This window comes from Chiloscyllium plagiosum, unplaced genomic scaffold, assembly GCF_037043375.1.
Source record: "Chiloscyllium plagiosum isolate Xiang-an unplaced genomic scaffold, Cpla_swu_hap1 HiC_scaffold_13, whole genome shotgun sequence".
Lineage (NCBI taxonomy): Eukaryota > Metazoa > Chordata > Chondrichthyes > Orectolobiformes > Hemiscylliidae > Chiloscyllium > Chiloscyllium plagiosum.
The window spans coordinates 41052045-41076156 of NW_028270151.1; the positions used below are offsets into that span (position 1 = coordinate 41052045).

The 24112-nt window shown below is 40.3% G+C and overlaps 1 protein-coding gene across 5 annotated transcripts in view; it reads right to left on the minus strand.

The window, feature by feature from the left end:
- Positions 1–267: 267 nt before the first annotated feature.
- Positions 268–24112, minus strand: part of b3gnt7 (UDP-GlcNAc:betaGal beta-1,3-N-acetylglucosaminyltransferase 7) — a 32334-nt gene continuing 8489 nt past the window's right edge. For 4 of the 5 annotated variants that reach the window (XM_043702303.2, XM_043702300.2, XM_043702301.2 and 1 more), the window contains 2 exons: positions 20985–21072; positions 268–6613 (listed from right to left, as the gene is read on the minus strand). In XM_043702303.2, the coding sequence (XP_043558238.1) occupies positions 5349–6596 (1248 nt within the window). In that variant the 5' untranslated portion in view covers positions 6597–6613; positions 20985–21072 and the 3' untranslated portion in view covers positions 268–5348. The remainder of the gene's footprint in view (positions 6614–20984; positions 21073–24112) is intronic. The other variant, XM_043702305.2, reaches the window with a different exon arrangement.

The following is a 24112-nucleotide window of genomic DNA, read 5'->3' on the forward strand; positions in this document are numbered from 1 at the left end:
TGTACATTCTAAATTTTGTTGCAGTTATTTGAAAAGAGATGAGAGACAAAGTTGCATTTTAATCCATCAGTACTTCAAGAGTTAAGTCGCTAAACTATCACCTGACAACAAGAATGGCAAAGTCAGAACTATCATTCGTGTACTCATAATTCAATTCATAAGTCATGTACTTCTTGGTTCCAAGACAGTTGTTTAATTAGGTTAATATTAAAGAAGACTTAAAGTCATTTGACACATTCATATTTTATTAAAAAAGACTCCATTCAATGAAATGGTAATTATATTTTATTATATTTTATTTTTAATCAAATGAAACTCAACCTTTACATTAAGTAACTTTCATGAATCAAGCCACATCATATTACAATGTGTCCCACTTCTATTATTTACATGGTTACAATACATTAATATAATCAAGTCGTGGCCTCTTCACATCTTAATTTTAATTAATTATCAGAATTGAACACCTTCAACCGTTCAATATTTCTCCAAAGAACAAAATAGAAAACTTGTGAACAATTATATTAGATTTGAAAAATGTACTTATTTACAAAAAAAGCATATTACTAACATTTATAAATACCCAGACAATATTTACAAAGTCAAACTTTATTAAATCTAGTGTTTAAAGATTTATACCTGGACAGGTGAATTCAGTTTACTTTCAGTGTGTAAGTTCTTGATTCCAATCTCTTAACCACTAGAACATTTAACATAAATAGTCCTCCTGAGCAAAACACTGACTGTAATTCACACATATGGAAGCAATTTAAACATATGAACCATTCTTGAGATTTGCATTGCAAATTGACGGTCATACTTGGAAGTCAAGGGGAATTGTGCCATAGGAATTAATGTTGTTGATTGGCAATAAGAGGGGAGGTGTCCCATAACCATTCATTAATTACAGACAAAAGCAGAGAGGTTTTAATTTTTGCAATAATTGGATTTCACAGAAGATGAGATTATTCAATTTAAAAGTGATTAACATGACTTTAAAACAACATACCTATAAACACAATTTCCATATCACTAAATTTAAAGAGGAAGGCACTCATGGTAAGGAAGTTAAGTCATTTGATGGAATTCTGCATATGATGATTTAAAAGACAAATTTGTGAAATCAAAGGCATAGAGTTGCTAAATTAAAACTGGTGTTATAATAAAAAGCAAAAAGACAGCGATAGAAAAGGCAATATTGTCAATTTTTTCTGGGACTTTAAAGTGTTTGTATACTATAGTGTCAAATGTGTACTGCTGTACAGTGTCCTTTGCCATTTTAACAAAAGGAAAAATAGAATATTCATTGAAAGCTTCCAAAATGATGAAGTTGTGAATAAAACTAGTTAATCTCAATTAATTCTTGTTCATTTGAAGTCAAATTTCGATGAATTTTTAAAATTTAGTAATTCAAATTTACTAAAAAGAGGCAATTTAACATGGATTCAAACTAAATATTTAAAGTTTACTGTACCACTTAGCACCACCATGGTAAACAAACAGATGCAATTTAATATTTTCATTATTCATGCAAATATGGTTGTAATATTATATCATTTTTGCACTAAGTCCAAAATATCTGAATGAATTAGACAAAGTTCAGAGCAAAGGAATGGAAGGTTGTTTTCAGAACGAGAGGTTCAGAGTCATGAAAAGCCAGTTCAGTTCTTTCTTAAACAAAATGGAATGTGTTCAAGCCACACCTACTTGGGGATGGGACAAAACGTTATCTAGGAGCTAGGAATGCCAAGTCCCAGCTTCATTTGGGACCTGCTCCCACCCTACTCAGTAGTTGTTAATAAAATATTTTTTGAACAGCTTTTCTTGACTTATGTTAAAGTTTGTGGGAAGTTCATGCAGGGCCCTCTTATCACTCAGACTAACCAGGTAGCAAGCTATCATTCTTCCTGAACATCTAGCTACAATTTCATACATCTTCAAGAAAGAACAATAACCATCCAATGGAAGATTACCGGTCAGGTGACATTTGAGAGAGTGGGTTGGATTAGAAGATTGGGAATTTTGTCAGTCTTTTATCACCATATAGGGCATAGCCTGCCACTAAGGATGATGTTGTGAAGTGTGCAGTCAAGGTCTGGGTTCAGTCTGAAATACCAGCCCTACTGCTTAAAAAAAAAGTGTTTATAAAAAACAAATGGGTGAGGTGGGCAAATGGTGTTGAATCCGTAAAATTTCTAAGTTTTGTTCTTGCTTCAGAGCCAAAACCAGCCACAATTGCTTTTCCAACCACATGATACTGAAGCCTCTCATATACTAACAATGACCATCAAGTGACTATGATGGGAGTTAGAAACAAAGCTCAGTAGAGCTCCACTCTTAAAGGTAGAGTAATTTGGAGTTCTCACACCACATTTTGCCAGTCAGTCATTCTTTAGTTCAGGGTCATACTTCTAAAGTGTTTACATATTTTCACCGTGCAATTTTCAGATTCAGAACTTAACTACACCAGCTAGAAAACTTAGCAATTAGAAGGTAGGAATGAAAAAATAATGAAGTTCACTCAACTAGAAATCAAAAATGATAAAAGTTAGAAGTTGTTAGTGAAATGTTTTTGGAACAGCTTTTCTGGATTTACATTTTGAGTAAGTGGCTTAAAGTTTGTGGGAAGTTTATGCAGGTTCCCTCATTAATTATTATCACACAGATGAACCAGATAGCAAACTACCTTTCTTCCCAAACATCTAGCTACAAATTCATACATCTTCAAGGATGAACAACAATCTAGCTTCACAACAAAGAGACTTTCCCATCCAATGGAAGATTACTGGTCATGAAATATTCCAAGCAAAACCAAAAAAAGGTAAGACAAACATCTTTCATAGACAAGGAGATTTTTCTTAAACCCTTTGTACAGTACCATGCTCAAGATGTTGCTTACAGCTTATTACATTTGACAATTTAAATGTTACTATATTATAAAACAATTTAAATTCAAACTACAGTACGACCTGTTATTTCTTTAAAAACACATCTTCATATTGTTCAGCTAGTTAATATTGTATATTTATCCAGGTTTGTAATTGACTCAAATATAAAATGTTCCACCAAAAAGGTCATGCATAGTGCTGCAGTGTTTGGTAATACACAAGTCATCCATACTTTGTCCTCTATTATAGAAAAGGCACAGCCAGGGATGGACAGTAAAGTGCTGCTCCTAAATTTCAGGTGCAGATAATCATAACAATAGGTATTAACTAGCCAAAACAATATAATCCTCTTACTTGAGCCAATTAAAGTTTTAGCTTCGTTTTCTTTTCAAAACTCCTTACACTTCTTCCCAAATTCTCATTGTAATGTTGCAAAGGAGTAAAGAGCCAATCTCTTCAGCTGTTTGACTGCAAAGAATAGATATAACGAGATCATTTTTCAATTAATCAGCTGCTCTGTTTCAAGTAGTCTGATGGGTTAACAACAAGATGCAGCAGTTCTTGTATGGAGGACAATCATGCTACTGTTGTAGTTTCTAGATGGGCTTGGTCAGTCAGTATCAAGTACCCAGTTATTTTATGGGACTTGCTGCAGAGCATGAACCATATGCCACAGCCACCTTTTTGATTCAGATTGTGGATAGTCTAGGCAGCACACCTTAAAATGACCGCTAGAACTACTATGTAAAAATCTTGGAATATTTGAAGGATAACATGCATCCAAGAACAAAACTACTCATCCCAGTGCCACAAACAAAATACAGTCAGCTGCTGGTAGTAGGTTCATAGATTCAAGATTAAACGTATCTGGTTAGTGACGACTTTCAGCAGATCATGCTCCTGAAACAATTAGATTTTCCAAAGATCAAGATAATACTACATCTTTGAGGATGAACTACAGTCAATAGAGAAAGTCATTAGTTGTAGTGCACATGGATTTTCATTCAGTCCAAACAAGAGACTATTGAAAAAGAGCAAGGATAAGAGAGAGAGGGACGGAGTAATTCATTAAAAAAAAAAGCCATTTCAAAAAAAAACTCAAAAAATGAAAAGGGAAATGAGAATTCTAGAACTCCTCAGAACCTCAGAATAGGTGATAACAATGTAGTCTAAGGACCAGTTTGGTTCAGTGTGCACTACTGACTTGGATAAAGAGCTAAAAAGAATTCAATCTATGCTTGAACAGAATATTAAAAAGTAGGCATCTTAATAAGTGCAAAACTGCAAGGTGACATAGATAAGATGGTGGAATAGAAAAGAAAAGGTATGCCAAACAGAATTCAATCTGTAAATTATGTCAAAAATATCAGATTTGTGAAAGAATCAGAGGTCTGATGATTTCCAATAAAGCAGCATATGCAATGGAGTGGAAACTCACTTTTGCTTGTCCAAAATTCCACAGACAGGACAATTCTATAGGTCATTTAACTAGTCCAGATACAAACACACCAACATTATCCAATTCACCTTTTCAGGGTACAGAAGAGTCCACCATAAGACCATATAGTGGCAAGCGTTATTCTTTAATTCCTTCAGTTCCCATTGAAGCCACTCTGATAAAGTCGTAAAGTAATTCTGTCCCGGATTATGACAGGAGTAAAGGTTGAGATCATGAAAAGGCCTCACACAAGGTCCACTTTGTCATGAATTGCATAAAGACCCTTTAATAGCTGAAGAATTTCCAGAAGAGGCTCAAAACAAAAACTCCTCAATGACCTTTTACACACAAAGGTGCAAAGTCCAAACTGTAGTGCAATCATAACTTTACCAGACCTAGGATTATGCTTATTTTACAAGAGAAACTGCTTCCCTCCTGCTCCAGAATTTAAAGAAACAACATTTTAAAAAGATGTAATACTGACTATGATCTGCAAGATCGTGGCTGAACGATTATGCACCAGTTTTCTCCCCCAGAATATAGAAAGGTGTGGAAGCCATAGAAACCAAAATTGAATACAGCAGGGTAACTGATTTCTCAGAGCAATGCTTTAAACATTGTAACTTCAATTGTTATTTGCATTTTCAGTCCCCTTCTCAGTAAAGCAAACAAATGAAAACTGCAATCAGTTACATTGTAGGAGAAAACATGCTTACACTAAGATGCATTGCTGTTCCATCAAACCAAGTTCTCAAATTGTTTTCACTTACACTAGAGTGCTAACAACATTTATTAAAAATACATTTTAATGAAAATGTTTGATTAAATATTCTGGCAGCTATTCAAGTGAGACTATTGAAGAATAAACAGATAAATAAGTGTTTAGAGACTATTTTTCCATCATTTAGAAACAAAAATTAAATAGGAAAGCATGAAAATGGAGATGGTTAATGGAAAATAAATTAAAACGGTCCACTTTCTTCCAAAATAGGAAAGATTAATCTTTTGCATTCAACAGCCCATTAAAACTTATATGAACTTTGGGGTGAACCTATAGAAATTTTTATTTTTCTAGAACAACTAATTTTGCTGTGAACAGCTTTCCACATTTCTAGAAGTTCTGCTGGAAGCAGTTTGTGCACCACCATTATGCTTTTATAAAAGCAAGGCTCTTTATTCATTTTACTTTTTTTGTTTTTCACAATGCCAAAGGTCTTAAAGCCTTGATGATTAATGGGATTTATGCTGAGCACTTCGAGGCACATCCCCAGGAAAACATCATCAATGGGGTACAACTCTAAATTTTCAGAAACTTTGTACAATCTTCTTGCAAGTGATCCAGCCATCAGAAACCCACCACCCCCTGCATAAGGTGGATAATATGTTTTATTGTACAAAGCTTCTGGAATATAATATTTATTTTCCTTTTTGCGAATTGGTTTTGCCATATACAGAACATCGCCAACAAAAAGATTGGTGATTTTGGGTATACTAAGAAATTCAAGAATATTCTCAGTGCTTACAAACACATCATCATCACCTTTAAAAATATACTCCACGTTCTCACAATATGTAGAAAACCACTTGAGAAAGTTAATCTCTTTCAAGGTAAGATTAAAAAAAGTGTCCACGAAGTTCCACTGAAGTATATCCCCATAAATAATATCCTCATATTCCAGCAGTCTTTGATGGTGAAACTTTTCATTTTCATTGGATGAAGTCCCTAAAAGGAATAGGATTTTTACTTGCTTTCCATCCATCACTGTTTCATTGCCCCATGTTTTCCTAATGGCATCCCTGCGGTCATACTGAGTTATAATGGATTTAACAACTAACAAAAGGTAGATATCACCACTACACTTCTCAGGGTGGTTAAGAATCATTGGAAAGTATTTGCAGTGTCTATATTGTAAAAATTGCTTGAAGTTTGACTCCAAGCCTTTGAACCATTCAATATGAGTGAAGTTGTTGTTAGGAGTGCAGTTGACACTATTCACATCCCACTGTTTGGTCTTTTTCTGTGCTTCTGTTACCATCAACGTTTCAGTGGCAGCAATCTCTGATTTTTGAAGACTCCAGAAGTTTCCCTTGGGAGTGAAATAGTTGAGAAAAGTAGAAGCCAATTGGTCCTCTGTAAATCTGGATCTTTGGGAGATATTCTGTAATTCCTGGCTAGTTCTGCTGCTTCTTTGCAGCAGAGTCAAGGTTATCACAGTCACAAAACAGCTGATACAGCAGGCCTTTAACAGTCTCATCTTCCTAAAGCACATGCTCTTCAAAATGTTTTCTGAGATCAATGAAATAGGAACAATAGTTAATTATATGATTAGAGTTAAATAAACTACGATCAATATAAAAGAACCCCTTACCTTTGTTAAGCTATAGTGAATAGTACTCATGGAGATTGGATGGACAAAGAAGGTTTTCTTTGCTTTATATTCATCTACATAATCTCCACCAAAAGGTGAAAAGGAGCAATTTCATATACAGCAACCAGCAGCATTTTACACTGACAGTAAATGAAATGGACGCTAGTCAGCAATCTTAGAGGCGGTGTCATTCAACAAAGATTTCACAGGCACTTTTACTGTCCCCTTTTTATTTCTGGAGGGCTGCTGTTATAAGCTTAACAAAAAAAAAAGAGTAGGTTGAATAATTACAAGCCAATTAGTCTAGCCTCAGGAAGCCAAATCAGGGGGAAAAAAAGTGCCAAGTAGTTGAAATAATCATTTAGAAAAGACAAAAAAAAATGACTGGCAGCATGAAGATTGACTTTTGGAGGGTCAGTGAAGGCTGCATTTTTGATGTAGTCTACATAGATTTTAGCAAGGCTTCTGACAAGTCACTCCTGGTCAGAAATAAAACATCATGGGATCCAAGGGAAGGCAGTAAGTTGGACCGAAATTGGGTCAGTGGCAGAAGTTAAGCATAAATGATGGATAGATGTTTGTGTGTCTGGCATCTCCAAGATTCATTGGACACAATAAAAATGAAGTGAACTACCAATTGTTAGTCAATCTTAAATGATGAAAAGTTTGTAGATAAAATTACATTATTATTGAAGAAGAAAGCTAGGAAAGATAGTGTTAACAAGCTGTTCAGGTGAGCAGAACAGGTCAAATGGAATTCAGTGTGGAGAAGAGGGAAGGGAGACATTTGGGGGATGGCAAAGAGAATATGCAACATGGTAGAAAAACCAAGTAGTGTAAAGAGGAGCAGAGGGAGCATGACAGCATATCCACAGGTCCCTGAAGCTAACAGGACAGACAGATATGGTTAAGTACCAGTCATCCACAGAATACCAGACGTGAATCTCGTTTTTACATTAGAAAAGCTCATTGAGAGATGGGTATTGCTGGCCGAGCCAGAATTTATTGCCCATCTCGAGTTGTCCTAGAGAGCTTCCTTGAACTGCTATAACCTATGAGCTGTAGGTTGACTCTCAATGCCCTAAGAGAAGGAATAGCATGATTTTGAGCCAGCAGTGAAGAACAGCAATATATTTCGAAGTCAGGATGGTGAGTGGCTTGGAGATGCAATCGCAGGTGGTGTATTTTCTGCTCTTGTCCTTCCAGATGGAAATGGTCATGGGTTTGAAGGCATTGTCTAAGAAGCATTACTGAATTTCTGCAGTGCTTATAAATGTCACTGCTGCTACTAAAGCATCAGCGATGGAGAGTGTGGATGTGGTGCCTATTAAGACACTTTGGCATCATGCTTCTTGTAGGCTGATGGAATTGTACCCATCCAGACAGGTGGGGAGTGTTTCATTTGAGACTTGTAGATGATGGACAGGCTTTGGGGAGTCAGGTGGTGAGTTACAAACTGCAGGTTTCCTAGATTGACATGCTCTGTAGGGTGCTGCAGTATTTACATGGCAAGTCCAATTCAATTTATAGCAAATGGCAACTCGAGATGTTGATTCAGTGATGCTACCACCTTTGAATGGAAAGGTCAATGGTTAGGTTCTCTTATTGGAGCTGGTAACTTTTGTGCCACTTGTCAGCCCAAACTTGGATATTGTCCAGTTTTGCATTTGAACGTGGACTGCTTCAGTATCTGAGGAGTCACGAGTGGTGAACATTTTGCTGATGGTTGCACACACCCCAACTTCTAGGCTTATGATGGAGGGAAGCACATTGATGAAGCAGCTGAAGATGGTTGGGCTGAGGACACTTCTGAGGAATTTCTGCAGTGATGCCCTGGAGCTGAGATGGCAGACCTCCAACAACCATAATCATCTTTTGTGCTAAGCATAACTCAGTTTTCCTCCTGATACTCACTGACCCCAGTTTTGCCAGGAACTCCCCTCTGGAATTCAGCTCTTTTGTCCATGTTAAGAGAGGTAAGCAGTTCAGGCACGATAGAAGTGGGTACTGCAGATGCTGGAGATTACAGTCAAGATTAGAGTGGTGCTGGAAAAGCACAGGTCAGGCAGCATCCAAGGAGCAGGAAAATCAATGTTTTGGGCTAAAGTCCTTCATCAGGAATGAGGCTGGGAGCCTCAGGGGTGGGGCTGGGGAGAAGGTGGCTAAGAGTGCAATGGGTGGATGGAGGTGGGGGTAAAGGTGATAGGTCGGAGAAAAGTGTGGAGTAATATGTGGGAAGGAAGATGGGACACATCATGAGGGCAGTGCTGAGCTAGAAGGTTGGAACTGGGGTAAGGTGTGGGGAGGGGAAAGTAAGGAAACTGGTCAAGTCCACATTGATGCCATGGGGTTCCGAGGCAGAAGAGGAGGCATTCTTCCACCTTGCATTGGGTGGTGAGGGAGTGGCTGTGGGGGCATATCCTTGGCAGAGTGGGAGGGAGAGTTGAAGGGTTCGACCATGGAGCGGTGGGGTTGATTGGTGATGGTGTATCAGATGTTCTCTGAAGCACTTAGAAAGTTAGGACACCTACTCGCAGAGTGCTTCAGATTTGTGGAGTCTTCTGTGGCTATCCCCATTTCAAACAAGTATGCCATTTTGGAAAATGTAGGGGGTGATGGATTCTCAGGGGAACGTAGCACAAACATCCAAGTTTCTGGTATCGAGACTGGCTCTAATGCAACGAGGGGTAGGTCGGGTTCCAAAAGATCAATTGTGTTAGTGGACTCTCTAGTCCGAGGTACATACAGATGTTTCTGTGGCCAGCAGCGAAAAATCAGAATGATGTGTTGCTTCCCTGGTGCCAGGATCAAGGATGTCTCAGAGAGTGTGCAGAGGGAAGGGATTGCTGAGCCCCTTGCTGAGATATTTGTATCAATAGTCACAGGTCAGGTGCCAGAAGACTGGAAGTTGGCCCTATTTAAGGGTGGTAAGGACAAGCCAGGGAACTGCAGACCAGTGAGCCTGATGTTGGTGGTGGGTAAGTTGTTGGAGGGAATCCTGAGGGATAGGACGTACATGTATTTGGAAAGACAAGGACTGATTAGGGATAGTCAACATGTCTTTGGGCATGGGAAATCATGTCTCACAAGCTTTGTAGTAACAAAGAGGATTGCTGAGGGCAAAGCAGTAGACATGATCTAGATGGACCAGTAAGACATTCAACAAGGTTCCCCATGGGAGGCTGGTGAACAAGGTTAGATCTCATGGAATACAGGGAGAACGAGCCATTTTGATACAGAACTAGCACAAAATGTAGAAGACAGAGGGTGGTGGTGGAGGGCCTGTGACCAGTGGAGAGGAACAAGGATCGATGCTGGGTCCTCTACTTTTCATCATTTATATAAATGATTTGGATGTGAGCATAAGAGGTAGAGTTAGTAAGTTTGCAGGTTACACCAAAATTGGAGGCGTAGTGAATAGTGAAGATTACCTCAGATTACAACAGGATCTTGATCAGATGGGCCAATGGGCTGAGAAGTGGCAAATGGAGTTTAATTCACTTAAATAAGGAGGTGCGGCATTTTGGGAAAGCAAATCTTAGCAGCACTTATACACTTAATGGTAAGGTCTTAGGGAGTGTTGCTGAACAAAGAGACCTTGGAGTGCAGGTTCATAGCTCCTTGAAAGTGGAATTGCAGGTAGTTAGGATAGTGAAGGTGGCGCTTGGTATGCTTTCCTTTATTGGTCAGAGTATTGAGTACAGGAGTTGGGAGATCATGTTGCAGCTGTACAGAACATTGGTTAGGCCACTGCTGGAATATTGCGTGCAATTCTGGTCTCTTTCCGATCAGAAAGATAGTGAAACTTGAAAGGGTTCAGAAAAGATTTACCAGGATGTTGCTAGGTTTGGAGGATTTGTGCTTTTGGGAGGGGTTGAATAGGCTAGGGCTGTTTTCCCTGGAGCATCAGAGGCTGAGGGGTGACCTTATAGAGGTTTATAGAATCATGAGGGGCATTGATAGGGTAAATAGACAAAGTCTTTTCCCTGGGGTCTGGGAGTCCAAAACTAGAGGGCATAGGTTTAGGGTGAAAGGAGAAAGGTATAAATGAGATCGGAGAGGAAACTTTTACACAGTTGGTGGTACATGTATGGAATGAGCTGCCGGAGGAAGTGGAGGAGGCTGGTACAATTGCAACATTTAAAAGCCATCTGGATAGGTACATGAATAGGAAGGAAGGGTTAGGAGGGATATGGGCCGCGTGCTGGCAGGTGGGACTAGATTGGGTTGGGATATCTGGTCGGCATGGACCAAAGGTTCTGTTTCCGTGCTGTACATCTCGGTGACTCTATGTTTGAACCAATGCTGTGGTGCTCCTGGCAGAACCCAATCTATGCATCACTGTGCTGTTCAGGTGCTGTTTGATAGTAACATTGATGATTGGTCTACACTCAATGGGGCAGTAATTGACTGGGTTGGATTTGTCCTGTTTTGCAACCAGGACATACCTGAACAATTCTCCACATTGTTGAATAGATGCCAGTGTTGTAACAGTACCGAAACAGCTTGGCTTGGGAAGTTCTGGAGCACAAGCCTTCAGTACTATCGCCAGAATGTTGTCACTAGGGCACATTTTTAGATATGCTTGGTGCCACTCCTGGCATGTCCTCCTGCCCTCTCCAATGAACTTCAAATGTTCCTCTGGTAATGGTATCAGGGCAGGGGTGCTCGGCCAGGAGGGTGTTGACTACATTGCAGTATGGTTCTACTGCTGCTTGTGGCCTCATGGATACTCAGCCTCAAGTTGCCAGATCTAATCAAAATCTATCCCATTTACCACAGTGATAGTATCGCACAACATGGCAGATATCCTTAATTGGAAGATCAAAACATCCATAAATTCTGTGCAGGGTGATAGACTGATGCACTTGCAGCCAGCAGATTGATGACGATGAGATTCAGCAGATTTTGCCCTTTTACCTGCCACAGACACAATCAAGCAGTTGTGTCATTTAGGACCTGGCTAGCTTCGTCAGTCATGGTGCTGTTATACCATTCCTAGTGAAAGGCATTGAAGTCCCTCACCCAGAGTACATTCTGTGCCCTAGAGATCCTCAGTGCTTCCTCTAAATGGTATTCAACATGGAGGATCATTGATTAATCAGCCTGGAGGGGTTTAGGGACAATATGTTAATTAGCAGGTAGTTCCCTTGCCTACATTTGATCTGATGCATTAAACTTCATGGTATCTAGAGTCAATTTTGAGGACAAGGACAATTCCCTCCCAATGGTATGCCACTGTTCTGTCACCTCTTAGTGGGATAAGTGATAGCATTATTTGGGACATAGACAGAAACACAATGGCAGGCTGTTGCTTGACTCGTCTGAGACAGTTTGCCAAATTAGCCCCCAAATGTTAATAAGGCAGACAGTGCAGGATTGACAACTCTGCATTTGCTGTTGCTGTTTCTAGTGCCTATTTTGATGCCAAGAGGTCTATCTAGTTCCATTCCTTTTTTTTTGAACATTTGCATTGATTGATATAACAGATTGAAATGGCTAAGCCATTTCAGAGGGTAGTTAAAAGCCAACCACATCAGATCAGATTCAGACAGTGGTTTCCTTCCCTAAAGGTAAAGTCACTTCCAAGCCTTACCAGACCATAGGGTTGCTCTCTCATTAGGAGACGACAACTGGTGGTGGTTTAACTAAGGAGAGTCCTTCACAGTAACCTCACCTGTGTGGAATTGAACCCCGACACATGGCATCAATCTGCATTACAAACAGCTGAGCTAAAAACAGATCCCGTTCCCTAAAGAACAGGGACCAGCTAGATTGTTAAGATGAATGAATATGGTTTCATTATCATCATTAGACTTAATTCTAGATTACGGAATTAAAAATGTCACCATTTGCCCTGATCCCAAAATTCATTGTCTACTGACAATACAAGTAAGCCATCACCACCTCCTAATGGCCACTGATATCAAGAGCAGGAAGTGTGGGGTAGAACATAAAAAACTAGCTTGCTACAACTAGAGTACTGCGCGAATTCCTCACCATATAACAAGAATGTAACAACACCAGACAGTGCAAACATTAGACTATTTCTTACAGCTGCTGAATCTGTCTGGGGAGAGATTTTCTATAACACCACAATTCTTACATCAACTTTTCACCAGTGTTCTTCATTCCAAAGGGCATCACTTTAAGCTGAGGTAGCCCATTTGGGGTTACAAATGCAGAAATTTCTTTCACTGACTCGGATTAAAAAAAAGGTACCGGTCAGTAACCACACATTAAGTCCAACATAGTGATGTAACTGGCTCATCCTACTTTCTTGATACAGTCCTTCAATCTAGGAATTGGATTTGAGTCCGACCTTGTAACAGTGTTGACCTTCCGATAATCCACGCAGAAGCGTTGAGTCCTGTTGGGTTTGAGAACTAAGACGATCGGCAAACCCCGGTCACTCTGGCTTGGGGCTTATGCCCGAAACGTCGATTCTCCTGTTCCCTGGATGCTACCTGACCTGCTGCGCTGTTCCAGCAACACATTTCCAGCGCTGATCTCCAGCATCTGCAGACCTCACTTTCTCCTCGAAGATATCCTCATCAAGTATAGCCTCCACCTCCATCTGGACCTGTCTGGCTTTGAAAGGATTAGGCTGATAGGGGTGTGGTTTTATCAGAGTAGTATTCCCTACATCTACTTCATGTGCAATAGCATTAGTCCTCTCCATCAGATTCTTACATATGTCCTTATACTGCAGTAACAAATCTTCCAACTGCATTCTTTGATCCTGAGACAGATAGCTTACTAACCTATCCCACTCCTCATGCACTTCATTTTTTAATCCATTGAGGCACATCAAAATCTATATCATCTAGATTTGAACCCTCACTCTGCGGGGCAGTAACTAACACCTATTTCTCCAGTTCTTTCTTTCTAGTAAATTAGGAGCCTTCCACATCCAAACTTTCAACTGCACTTCCACACGTCATTTACTGTATACATTGCTCCTGATTCGGTCTCCCTATTGGGGAGACAGGACAACTACTTGCAGAGAACATCTCCGGCACATTTGCACCAACTAACCCTACCAGCATGGCCGAACACTTCAACTCCCTCTCCCACTCAGCCAAGGACTTGCAGGTCCTGGGCCGCCTCCATCGTCACATCCTTGTCTGGTTCTCAGTTACATCCGAGCGTTCGAGTAATTCCCTTACAATTTCAGCTTTACTTTTGAACTTGGTTAAACCCAGATCTAACTTATTTGTTAATTCTAAAGTATGGCATCTTTCTTTCCTTCTAAACTTCTTGGTGAATTTGAGAATCATTAAATCCCAGAACCTCTTTAGCAATTTTAAGAGCCATTTCTCTCACTTGTAATTTAAATCAACTTCAAATCACTGAAATTAAACAAATTTCTGGACTTACATTTTATTTAACAATCTAGGACATTAACCTGCAAGTGTTTAAAATCTGCTGGGATTTTTGTACCTCCAAATCTATTTAAGTCTATATAAACCATTCAAATCTCAAATCAAAGACTTAAACTGTTCAAATCCAATGATGAGCCCCAAACTATTATGATGTGGGTAATCTCCTTGCTTAAATTTAAACCAGTAACACAGATTTAAGCCATGCAGTAATCTGTGAAAATTCAAGAGGCCAATAACTGTTTAAGATATAAAGTTGTTAATTTTTACTTTAAAGTCTAAGAATAATTAACTAACAACTATTTACAACTCCTTTCTATAACCTATCTTATCTTTTACTTTCCCTTCGATAATACTAGTCTGATAAAAAACACTCAAGATTTACCAAAAGTTGAAATTTCAAAACCACGAAAAGTGAATGTTCTTCATCCTCTGTAGATTTGCTCTTCAGGTCGGTGTTGATGTTTCTCTCTGTGCAAACTCTTTCTGTAGACCGGTACCCCTCAGACAGTTCTGACCAGCAGCCTACATTTGTTGGTTGCTCCTTCCACATACCTCAACACTGTCCTATTTACCTCGCTCCCCACCACTGGTCCAGGAACTCCCCACATACATTCGGGGCACCATCTACACCCTCCACTTCCTCTAAGTAGTGTGTGTCCCTGGCCCCCAATGCCTCATCTTCACTATGGACACTCAGTCCCTATATACCTCTATCTGCTATGACCAGGGCATCCAAACCCTCCATTTCTTCCTTTCCCACCAGTATCCTTCCACTGATACTAATTTGTTTGGCTGAACTGGTCATTGCCACCATTCCTCACCTTTTCTTCTGTTACATCGATGACTGCATCAGCGCCACCTCGTGCACCCACAAGGAGGTTGAACAGTTTATCAACACATTCCATCTCAACCTTAAGTTCACCTGGACCATCTCAGATACTTCCCTTTCTGAACCCCTCCATCTCCAACAGGCACTGACATCATCTACAAACCCACAGACTCCCACAACTATGTTGACAACACCTCCTCCTACTCTGCCTGCTGTAAATATGCCATCCCTTATTCCCAATTCCTCTGCCCCATCTGCTCCCATGCGGGCCAGTTCCACCACAGAACACATCAGATGGCCTCCTTTTTTAAAAGAGCACAAATTCCCCTCCCACATGATTGATTATGCCCTCCAACCCATCTCATCTACTTCCCACACCTCCGCCCTCAAAGCTCACCCCTTCAACTGCAACAAGGACAGAATCCCCCCAATCCTCACCTTTCAACCCACCAACATCTGTATACATCACGTCATCCTCCACCACCTACAAATGGATCCCAGAGATATATTTCCCTCCCCACCCCATCCACCTTCTGTAAAGACTGTTCCCTCCGTGACTACCTAGTCAGGTCCACACCACCCACCAACCCACCCTCCCCTCTCGGCATCTTCCCCTGGCACTGCAGAAATTGCAAAACTTGTGCCCACACTCCCCCCCACCTCTGTCCAAGGCCACAAAGGAGCCTTCCACATCCAACCACAATTCCACACGTCATATACTGTATATGTTGCTCCAGATGCAGTCTCTCCTACATTGGAGAGACAGGACACCTACTTGCAGACCACTTCAGAGAACATCTCCGGAACACCTGCACCAACCAACACTACCGCCCAATGGCCGAACACTTCAATTCCCCCTCCCATTCAGCCGGGGACATGCAGGTCCTGGGCCGCCTCCATTGCCATACACTAACCACTCAATGCCTGGAGGGAGAATGCCTCATCTTCCGCCACGGGACCCTCCGACCCGATAGTATCAACATGGATTTCACCAGTTTCCTCATTTCCCCTCCCCCCACCCTATCCCAGATTCAATCTTCCAACTCGGCACTAACTTCATGACCTATCCTTCTTCCTTCCCACCTATCTGTCCCACTCTCCCCTGACCTATCACCATTACCCCACCTCCCTCCACCTATTGCACTCTCAGCTACCTTCCCCACGGCCCCCCCCCCCCCTATTTAATCTCTACACCCCTAGGCTCCCAGTCTCATTCCTGATGAAGGGCTTTTGCCCAAAAGGTCAATTCTCCTGCACCTCGGGTGCTGCCCTGACCTGCTATGCTATGCTTTTCAAACTCCACACTCCCTATTCTGACTGCCAACATCTGCAGTCCTCACTTTCTTTACATCTGTTGGTCTTTTGGTAGTTCTCCTCCTAACTGTTCAATTTTCTCAATCTTATGCACCCTAAGCATCAGATTATGTCATTGGCTTTTAATATTGTCAATATACTAAATAGTAACATGATTGGAGGTTGGTTCTTTTTTTGGGGTATAATTTAAACTGATTGGCCTAATTCAAATTTGTTTTTGTCTCCAGACAACTTCTCTGGACTACATGTTACATTGTATTTTGTTCAGAACACTTAGTGCTGTCAGGTTGTTCTGCTAGCCTTTAACTCTAAAAAAAGGTACAGTACACCAACATCTTCAAAACACCAGGATTCCCATTTCTCAGCCCATTTCTGCAACTGATTTACTTCTTGCTGTATCCTTTGACAACCTTGTATGCTATCCATAACTCCACCAATCTTTGTATCATCTGCAGACTTACTAACCCAAACATCTACATTTCATCCAAGACTGGGATCTCTTGTGGAACACCACTCGTCACAGACCTCTAGCCTGAAAAACAACTTTGCAACTGGCAGGTCTTGTCTTACTAACTTGATTGAAATTTTTGGAGGAGCTGACAAAGGTGATCGATGGGGGTAGAGCAGTGGATGTTGTCGACTTGGATTTTAATAAGGCTTTTGACAAGGTTTCTCAATGTAGGCTCATTCAGAAAATTAAGATGCGTGAGATCCGTGATGACTTAGCTGCATGGATTCAGAATTAGCTTGTCCATAGAAGGCAAAAAGGTCTTACACAATCAAAACAGTACTTAGTATTTTCTGTAATGTTGACATGTAAATCAATGAGTCATATAATCGCGATCATTCTTTTCACACACTTTGAAAGTTCTTAAATACATTTCAGCAATGTGTTCAACAAGGTTCCGCAGGTTTGGATACAGAACTGGCTCAAAGGTAGAAGGCAGAGGGTGATTGTGGAGGGCTGTTTTTCAGACTGGAGGCCTATGACCAGTGGAATGCCACTAGGATCGGTGCTGGGTCCTTTTTTTGTCATTTACATAAATGATTTGATTAGATTAGCTTACTTACAGTGTGGAAACAGGTCCTTCAGCCCAACAAGTCCACACTGACCCCCCGAAGAGCAACCCACCCATTCCCCTACGTTTACCCCTTCACCTAATACTACGGGCAATTCACCTAACCTGCACATTTTTGGACTGTGGGAGGAAACTGGACATCGGAGGAAACCCATGCAGACATGGGGAGAATGTACAAATTCCACACAGACAGTTGCCTGAGGCGGGAATTGAACTCGGGTCTCTAGCACTGTGAGGCAGCAGTGCGAGCCACTATGCTACTGTGCCGAGCATAAGAGGTATAGTTAGTAACTTTGCAGATGACACCAAAATTGGAAGTGTAGTGGACAGCGAAGAGGGTTACCTCAGATTACAACAGGATCTTGACCAGATGGGCCAATGGGCTGAGAAGTGGCAGATGGAGTATAATTCAGATAAATGCAAGGTGCTGCATTTTGGGAAAGCAAATCTTAGCAGGACTTATACACTTAATGGTAAGATCCTTGGGAGTGTTGCTGAATAGAAAGACCTTGGAGTGCAGGTTCATAGCTCCTTGAAAGTAGAGTCACAGGCAGATAGGATAGTGAAGGCGGCGTTTGCTATGCTTTCCTTTATTGGTCAGAGTATTGAGTACAGGAGTTGGGAGGTCATGTTACGGTCGTCCAGGACATAGGTTAGGCCACTGTTGGAATATTGCATGCAATTCTGGTCTCCTTCCTATCGGAAAGATGTTTTGAAACTTGAAAGGGTTCAGAAAAGATTTACAAGGATGTTGCCAGGGTTGGAGGATTTGTGCTATAGGGAGAGGCTGAACAGGCTGGGGCTATTTTCCCTGGAGCATCGGAGGCTGAGGGGTGACCTTATAGAGGTTTACAAAATTATGAGGGGCATGGATAGGATAAACAAACAAATTCTTTTCCCTGAAGTTGGGGAGTCCAGAACTAGAGGGCATAGGTTTAGGGTGAGAGAGGAAAGATATAAAAGAGATCAACAGGGCAACTTTTTCACACAGAGGGCGTTACAGGTATGGAAATGAACTGCCAGAGGAAGTGGTGGAGGCTGGTACAATTGCAACATTTTAAGAGGCATCTAGATGTGTATATGAATAGGAAGGGTTTGGAGGGATATGAGCCAGGTGCTGGTTGGTGGGACTAGATTGGGTTGGAATATCTGGTTGGCATGGACAGGTTGGACCAAAGGGTCTGTTTCCATGCTGTACATCTCTAGGACTCTAGACTGGTTAGCAAGTCAGAATACATGGAATACAGGGAGCACTAGTTATTTGAATACAAAATTGGCATGAATGTAGGAGACAGAGGGTACTGTTGGTGGAGGGTTGCTTTTCAGACTGGAGGACTGTGACCAGCAGTGTGGCATAAAGATCAGTGCAGGGTCCACTGCTTTTCGTCATTTATATAAGTGATTTGGGTATGAACATTGGTCCCAGAGGACTGGGAAGTAGCTAAAGTTGTTCCTGTATTCAAGATGAGAAAGAGAGATAATCCAGGAAACTATAGATTGGCGAGTCTCACAGTAGCTGGGAAGCTACTGGAGAGAATTCTTTGGAATAGGATTTACGTGCATTTGGACAGTCAGCATGGCTTTGAACAGAGCAGGTCATGTCTTACTAACTTGATTTAAATTTTTGAGGAGCTGACAAAGGTGGCCAATGGGGATAGATTAGTGGATGTTGTCTACATGGATTTTAGTAAGGCTTTTGACAAGGTTTCTCATTATAGGGTCGTCCAGAAAATTAAGATGCGTGGGATCCATGATGACTTGGCTGCATGGATTCAGAATTGGTTTGCCCACAGAAAGCAAAAAGGTAGTGATGCAAAGTTGTTTTTCAGGCTGGAGGTCTGTGACTAGTGGTGTTCCATAGAGATGAAAAAATGTAGATGTTTGGGTTAGTAAGTCTGCAGACAATTCAAAGATTGGTGGAGTTGTGGATAGTGTACAAGGCTGTCAAAGGATACAGCAAAAAGTAAATCAGTTGCAGATATGGGCTGAGAAATGGCAGATGGAGGTTAATCTGTAGATGAACTGCTGCATTTTGGGAGATCAAATATTCAGGAAAAAGGTATTAGTTAATTGCAGGACACTGAAGAACATTGATGTGCACAGGTACCTTGGCAAAGGAGGAGTATTGCATGCTTGCCTTCATTGGGTCAGGATATTAAGTAAGAGAGTCAGGATGTCATGTTGCTCCTTTATAAGGCTTTGGTTAGGCCACACAGTATTGCATTCATTTCTGGTCGCTGCATTACAGGAAGGCTTTGGATAGGATACAGAAGAGGTTTACCTGGATGCTGCCTGGATTAAAGGGTATGAACTAGAAGGAGAGGCTAGAAAAACTAACATTGTTTTCTTTGGAGCAGCAGAGGCTGACTGGAAACTTGACAGAAGTCTACAGTATATAATTATGAGATGCATTGATAAGGTTGACGGTCAGATGCTTTTTGCCCCAAGAGTTGAAATGTCTAAAACTAGGGGCATGCATTTAAGGTGAGAGGGGGATGTTCAAAGAAGATGTGAGGGGCAAGTTTTTTCAAAATACAGAATAGTAGGAGCATGGAATGCACTGCTAGGGTTGGTGGAGGAGGCAGATAGGGGTGTTTAAGAGACTTTTAGATAAGCACATGAATATGCAAGGAATGAAGGGATATGGACCAAGGGCAGAAAGAAGGGATTAGTTTAATTTGGCATCATGTTCGGCAGAACATAATGGGCCAAAGGGCCTGTTCTTGTGCTGTACAGTTCTATGTTCTAGAGAAGGAATGCTTAGTACCTTTTGCAAATGACACCAAAATTGAAGGTGGAGTGGACAGCCAAAAAGGTTATCTCAGAATACAACAGAATCTTGATCAGATGGACCAGTGAGCCAAGGAGTGACAGATGGAGTGTAACCTAGACAAATTGAGGTGCCGCATTTCGGTAAGGTAAATGAGGGCAGGTCTTATACATTCAGATGGTAGCATCCTGAGGAGTGTTGCCAAATAAAGAGAACTTAGAATGCAAGTTCATAGTTCTTTCAAAGTGGAGCCGTGGGTAGACGGGTAGTGAAGAAAGCAGTTAGTATACTTGCCTTTATTGGTTAGTGCAGAGTATAGGAGTTGGGATGTCATGTTGCAGCTATACTAGACATTATTTAGGCCACTTTTGGAATACTTCTGGTCTCTCTGCTATAGGAAGGATATTGTGAAACTTTAAAGGATTTAGAAAAGACTAAGAAGGACGTTGCCAGGACTGGACACTTTGAGCTATAAGGAGAGGCTAAATAGGCTGGGCCTGTTTTCCCTGGAGCATGGAGGCTGAGAAATGACTTTATAGAGGTATTTAAAAGCATGAGGGGCATGGACAGGGTAAATAGACAAGATATTTTCCCAGGGTAGCAAAGTCCAAAACTAGAGGGCATAGGTTCAAGGTGGGTGGGGTGGGATTGGATTTGAATAGGATCTAGCAGACAACCTTTTCACACAGACAAAGGTGCACATATGGAATAAACGGTTAGTGGAAGTGGAGGAGACTGGTACAATTACAACATTTAAAAGGCATCTGGAAGGGTATATGAATAGAAAGGATTTAGAGGGATATGAGCCAAATGGGACTAGGTAAATTTAGGATATCTGGTTAGCATGGACAAGTTGGACCAAACTGTTTCCATGCTGTACAATTCTATGACTATGACAATCATGAAACAAACCTTAAAACTCCAGCTCCAAATCACAGACAGTCAGTACCAAAAAGGACCGGAAACCTGCTCTTGCTTACATCCACATGTGGAAGGCCACCTTTCAGAAGGAGGGAAAAAAGAATGAAGATGTAAACTTGCCAATGCTGCTAAGCCATTCCAACCAATCATGACCATTAATTAAAAACAAATTAAAAAAGGCAACTTTATAAATCTTTGAGACAGAAAAGTGGAGTTTGTTCTTGCCTTTCTCTAGTAGTACAATTAGATAATGGGGTAGAAGTTATTTCAATGCATCATTGTAGGCTTTCCTCCCAGAGTGTCTGAAGTACTAACTGCAAGATTCACTTTCAATTTCTAATCAATCCAAGGACTGCTTACCCTTGTCAGGTACCAGTCTCTTAATAAAAAGATCTGATTGCTAGCTGCGTGACATCAAGAAAACAAAAGGAGAGATGCCATGAGAATTATTTTTAAATTTTGGCACCATCTGAAAGATTCAGGGAAGACTTGTCAGAATGTCTGACAACTATCACATTAACATTACTATATATAGAGATCTTGGGAGACAAATCCATAGGTCCCTGAAAGTTTGCCCTCAATGGTTGAGGCACGGAGTATAAAAATTTAGCAAGTCACATTGCAGCTGTAAGAGCCTTTAGTTAAGTTACATTTGGAGCACTTTGTGCAATTCAGACTATGCAGAAGGTGCAAAAGTGGTTTACCAGGCTGTTGCTTGTATTAACTATCAAAAAGGAGGTTGGATAAACTTGGGACTGTTTTCACATGAACTCAGCAGAGGCTGAGTAGCAACCCAATAGAAGTGGGGATTCTGCCCGAAATATTGATTTTCCTGCTCCTCAGATACTGTCTGACCTGCTGTGATTTTCCAGCACCATCCTAATCTAGACTGATTTCCAGCATCTCACTTTTGCCTAAAAAAAAAGCCAACATATGCAGACAGCCTGCAGAATAGCTCCCTGAAAGGTCCCTTTATCTATCAACTGACCTGTGAAACAGAAACCCTAAGAAAAGACAGAGGAAGATGCAAAGAGGAGATTTGACAGCTGGCTGGTTTTGAAATTTGAATTTTCTGGTAAATCGTAATCAGGGGTTTTATTGGACCAGCATTGTGGAAGGGAAAGTTAAAGATAGTTTAGAGAAAGAAGTTGCAAATAGTTGTTAGTTAATAGTCTACATGAGATTTAAAGAATAAAGTTCTTAAATTTTTTTTGTACTTTAAATAGTGACTATTGGGATAGTTCTTGCCTCTCGAATTTGAATGGATTACAGCATGGGTTCAGTTAAACGTCTTTTCTGTGTCACTGGTTTAAATTAGTGAGGGGTTGGGTGTTCACCCAAAGTCATAACACATGGTAATCTGAAGGGCCTACTTCCATGTTGTACTGTTCTGTGTTCTAACATAGATATGTGAACCATGGGCAGGACACTACCAATCACAGCCATTAGCGAGTAAGATTGCTTATTCAAGAGTTTAGGGGCAGAAAATTGGGAGTGCAAAGCAAAAACGACATGTTGTAACAAAACTTATAAAATGATTGAGCCACAATCGTTGACATTAACCCAATTATGAATATCTTTACTGCTAAGATCCAGTAAACTTTAATACAAGGTTCAAGGTTGTAGGGAAACAAAAAAAATGCCATTAAATGAAATTGATTGCAAAACCTACCAGCTTCTCAGAGATTATATCCAACCTTTAGCCAAAAAAAAAATAACACATTCAATATGTGAATTGTATCTTTGAATGGCAAGATTCTGTAATGTGTTCTTCTCAATAACCAAAGGAAACAAATCTTGAAGTATTAATTTCAACCTTCAAAAAGCTATGGCTTTTGAAATGGTTCTCTCATCTTTGTAGGAAAATCTAATTTAGCCTAAGCCCCAAAATTAATTAAAATGTTCAAAGATGGGAAGTTGTGTTTTGCAATCTTATGGTGAAGTTTAAATGATACCTTCATTGCATTAAAAGATAGATAACACATAGCTAACCTCTTTATTTATTCCATTTTAGGCAATTGGAGAGTTCTATCTTACAAAGCTTATATCCTACTTAATAAAAAAAGGGAGGAAGGTTGGTGCAGTTGCTTTATTTAGTACTCTGATAAATGACCGCTTAATCTACACACAAGTGATTAAAAATGAACTTAAGGAATTGGATATCACAATTACCTTTTGTATATAAAATGTTACGTAACAATAACTGCTTCAAGCACAATTGATTATTTCAAGTGTATAGTGGTGCAATTTTTTCATTACTCTGGCCACAGGTACTGTACTAGAGACAAACTATGCAATATTATGTGAAGATTTATGTTGGTCTTGCAAAAGCATTGCTTAAAAAAAAAAGGATCAAGCTGAGCTCAGTTAAGAGTCAACACTAAACTAAAACCAGTTGAAAACAAAATCCACTTCGACCGAAAAAAACTCAAGTCTATAGAATTGAATGTTAACTCAATACCAAATGGTACATGATTTATTTGCCTAGAAATAAAAATCGCCTAAAGTGCCATCTCTTGATAATAAGTCAATTGCAAAAGCGGTTGTAAAAAGTTGAACATCAGGTCACATGGAGGTCAATTATAATTAGAAAGTTCTGTAACTGAACTAATGAATGAGTTATTGTCAGAATAACTAAATATTTCTCAACAGCAAACAGTATGACATTGTTACAATATCACACCTGCATGCTTCTTCTAGGATGAGCCCTATTGTTCCTCTGAACTCTAAGGTGGCATTCTGAAATTCAGTAGGGCAATAAGAACGTTCAAATGTGCCCTTAAGGTGTCTCAAAACATGTCAAATAACACCCAAGGATTATTAGTTTTCTGGCTCCAATCAGGAATTAAATAGTGACGATTGCATAATTGGGTCACCAATATCTGATGTCACCCAATGAATGTATTATCAAGTTGCCTCATTCAACTTTCAACATCAAGGAAAGTTTTGCCTGCATCACAGACATGAACACTGGAGAATCTCAGTTGTACTAAAGTCACACTGTAGTTGTGTTAAATGTATGTTTTCAATGGTACAACTTTCAGGAAGACTACAAATACTTCAATGCAGTTTTCTGAAGAGAGTGATACATCTGAAAAACCATACTCCCTTCCCTGGTA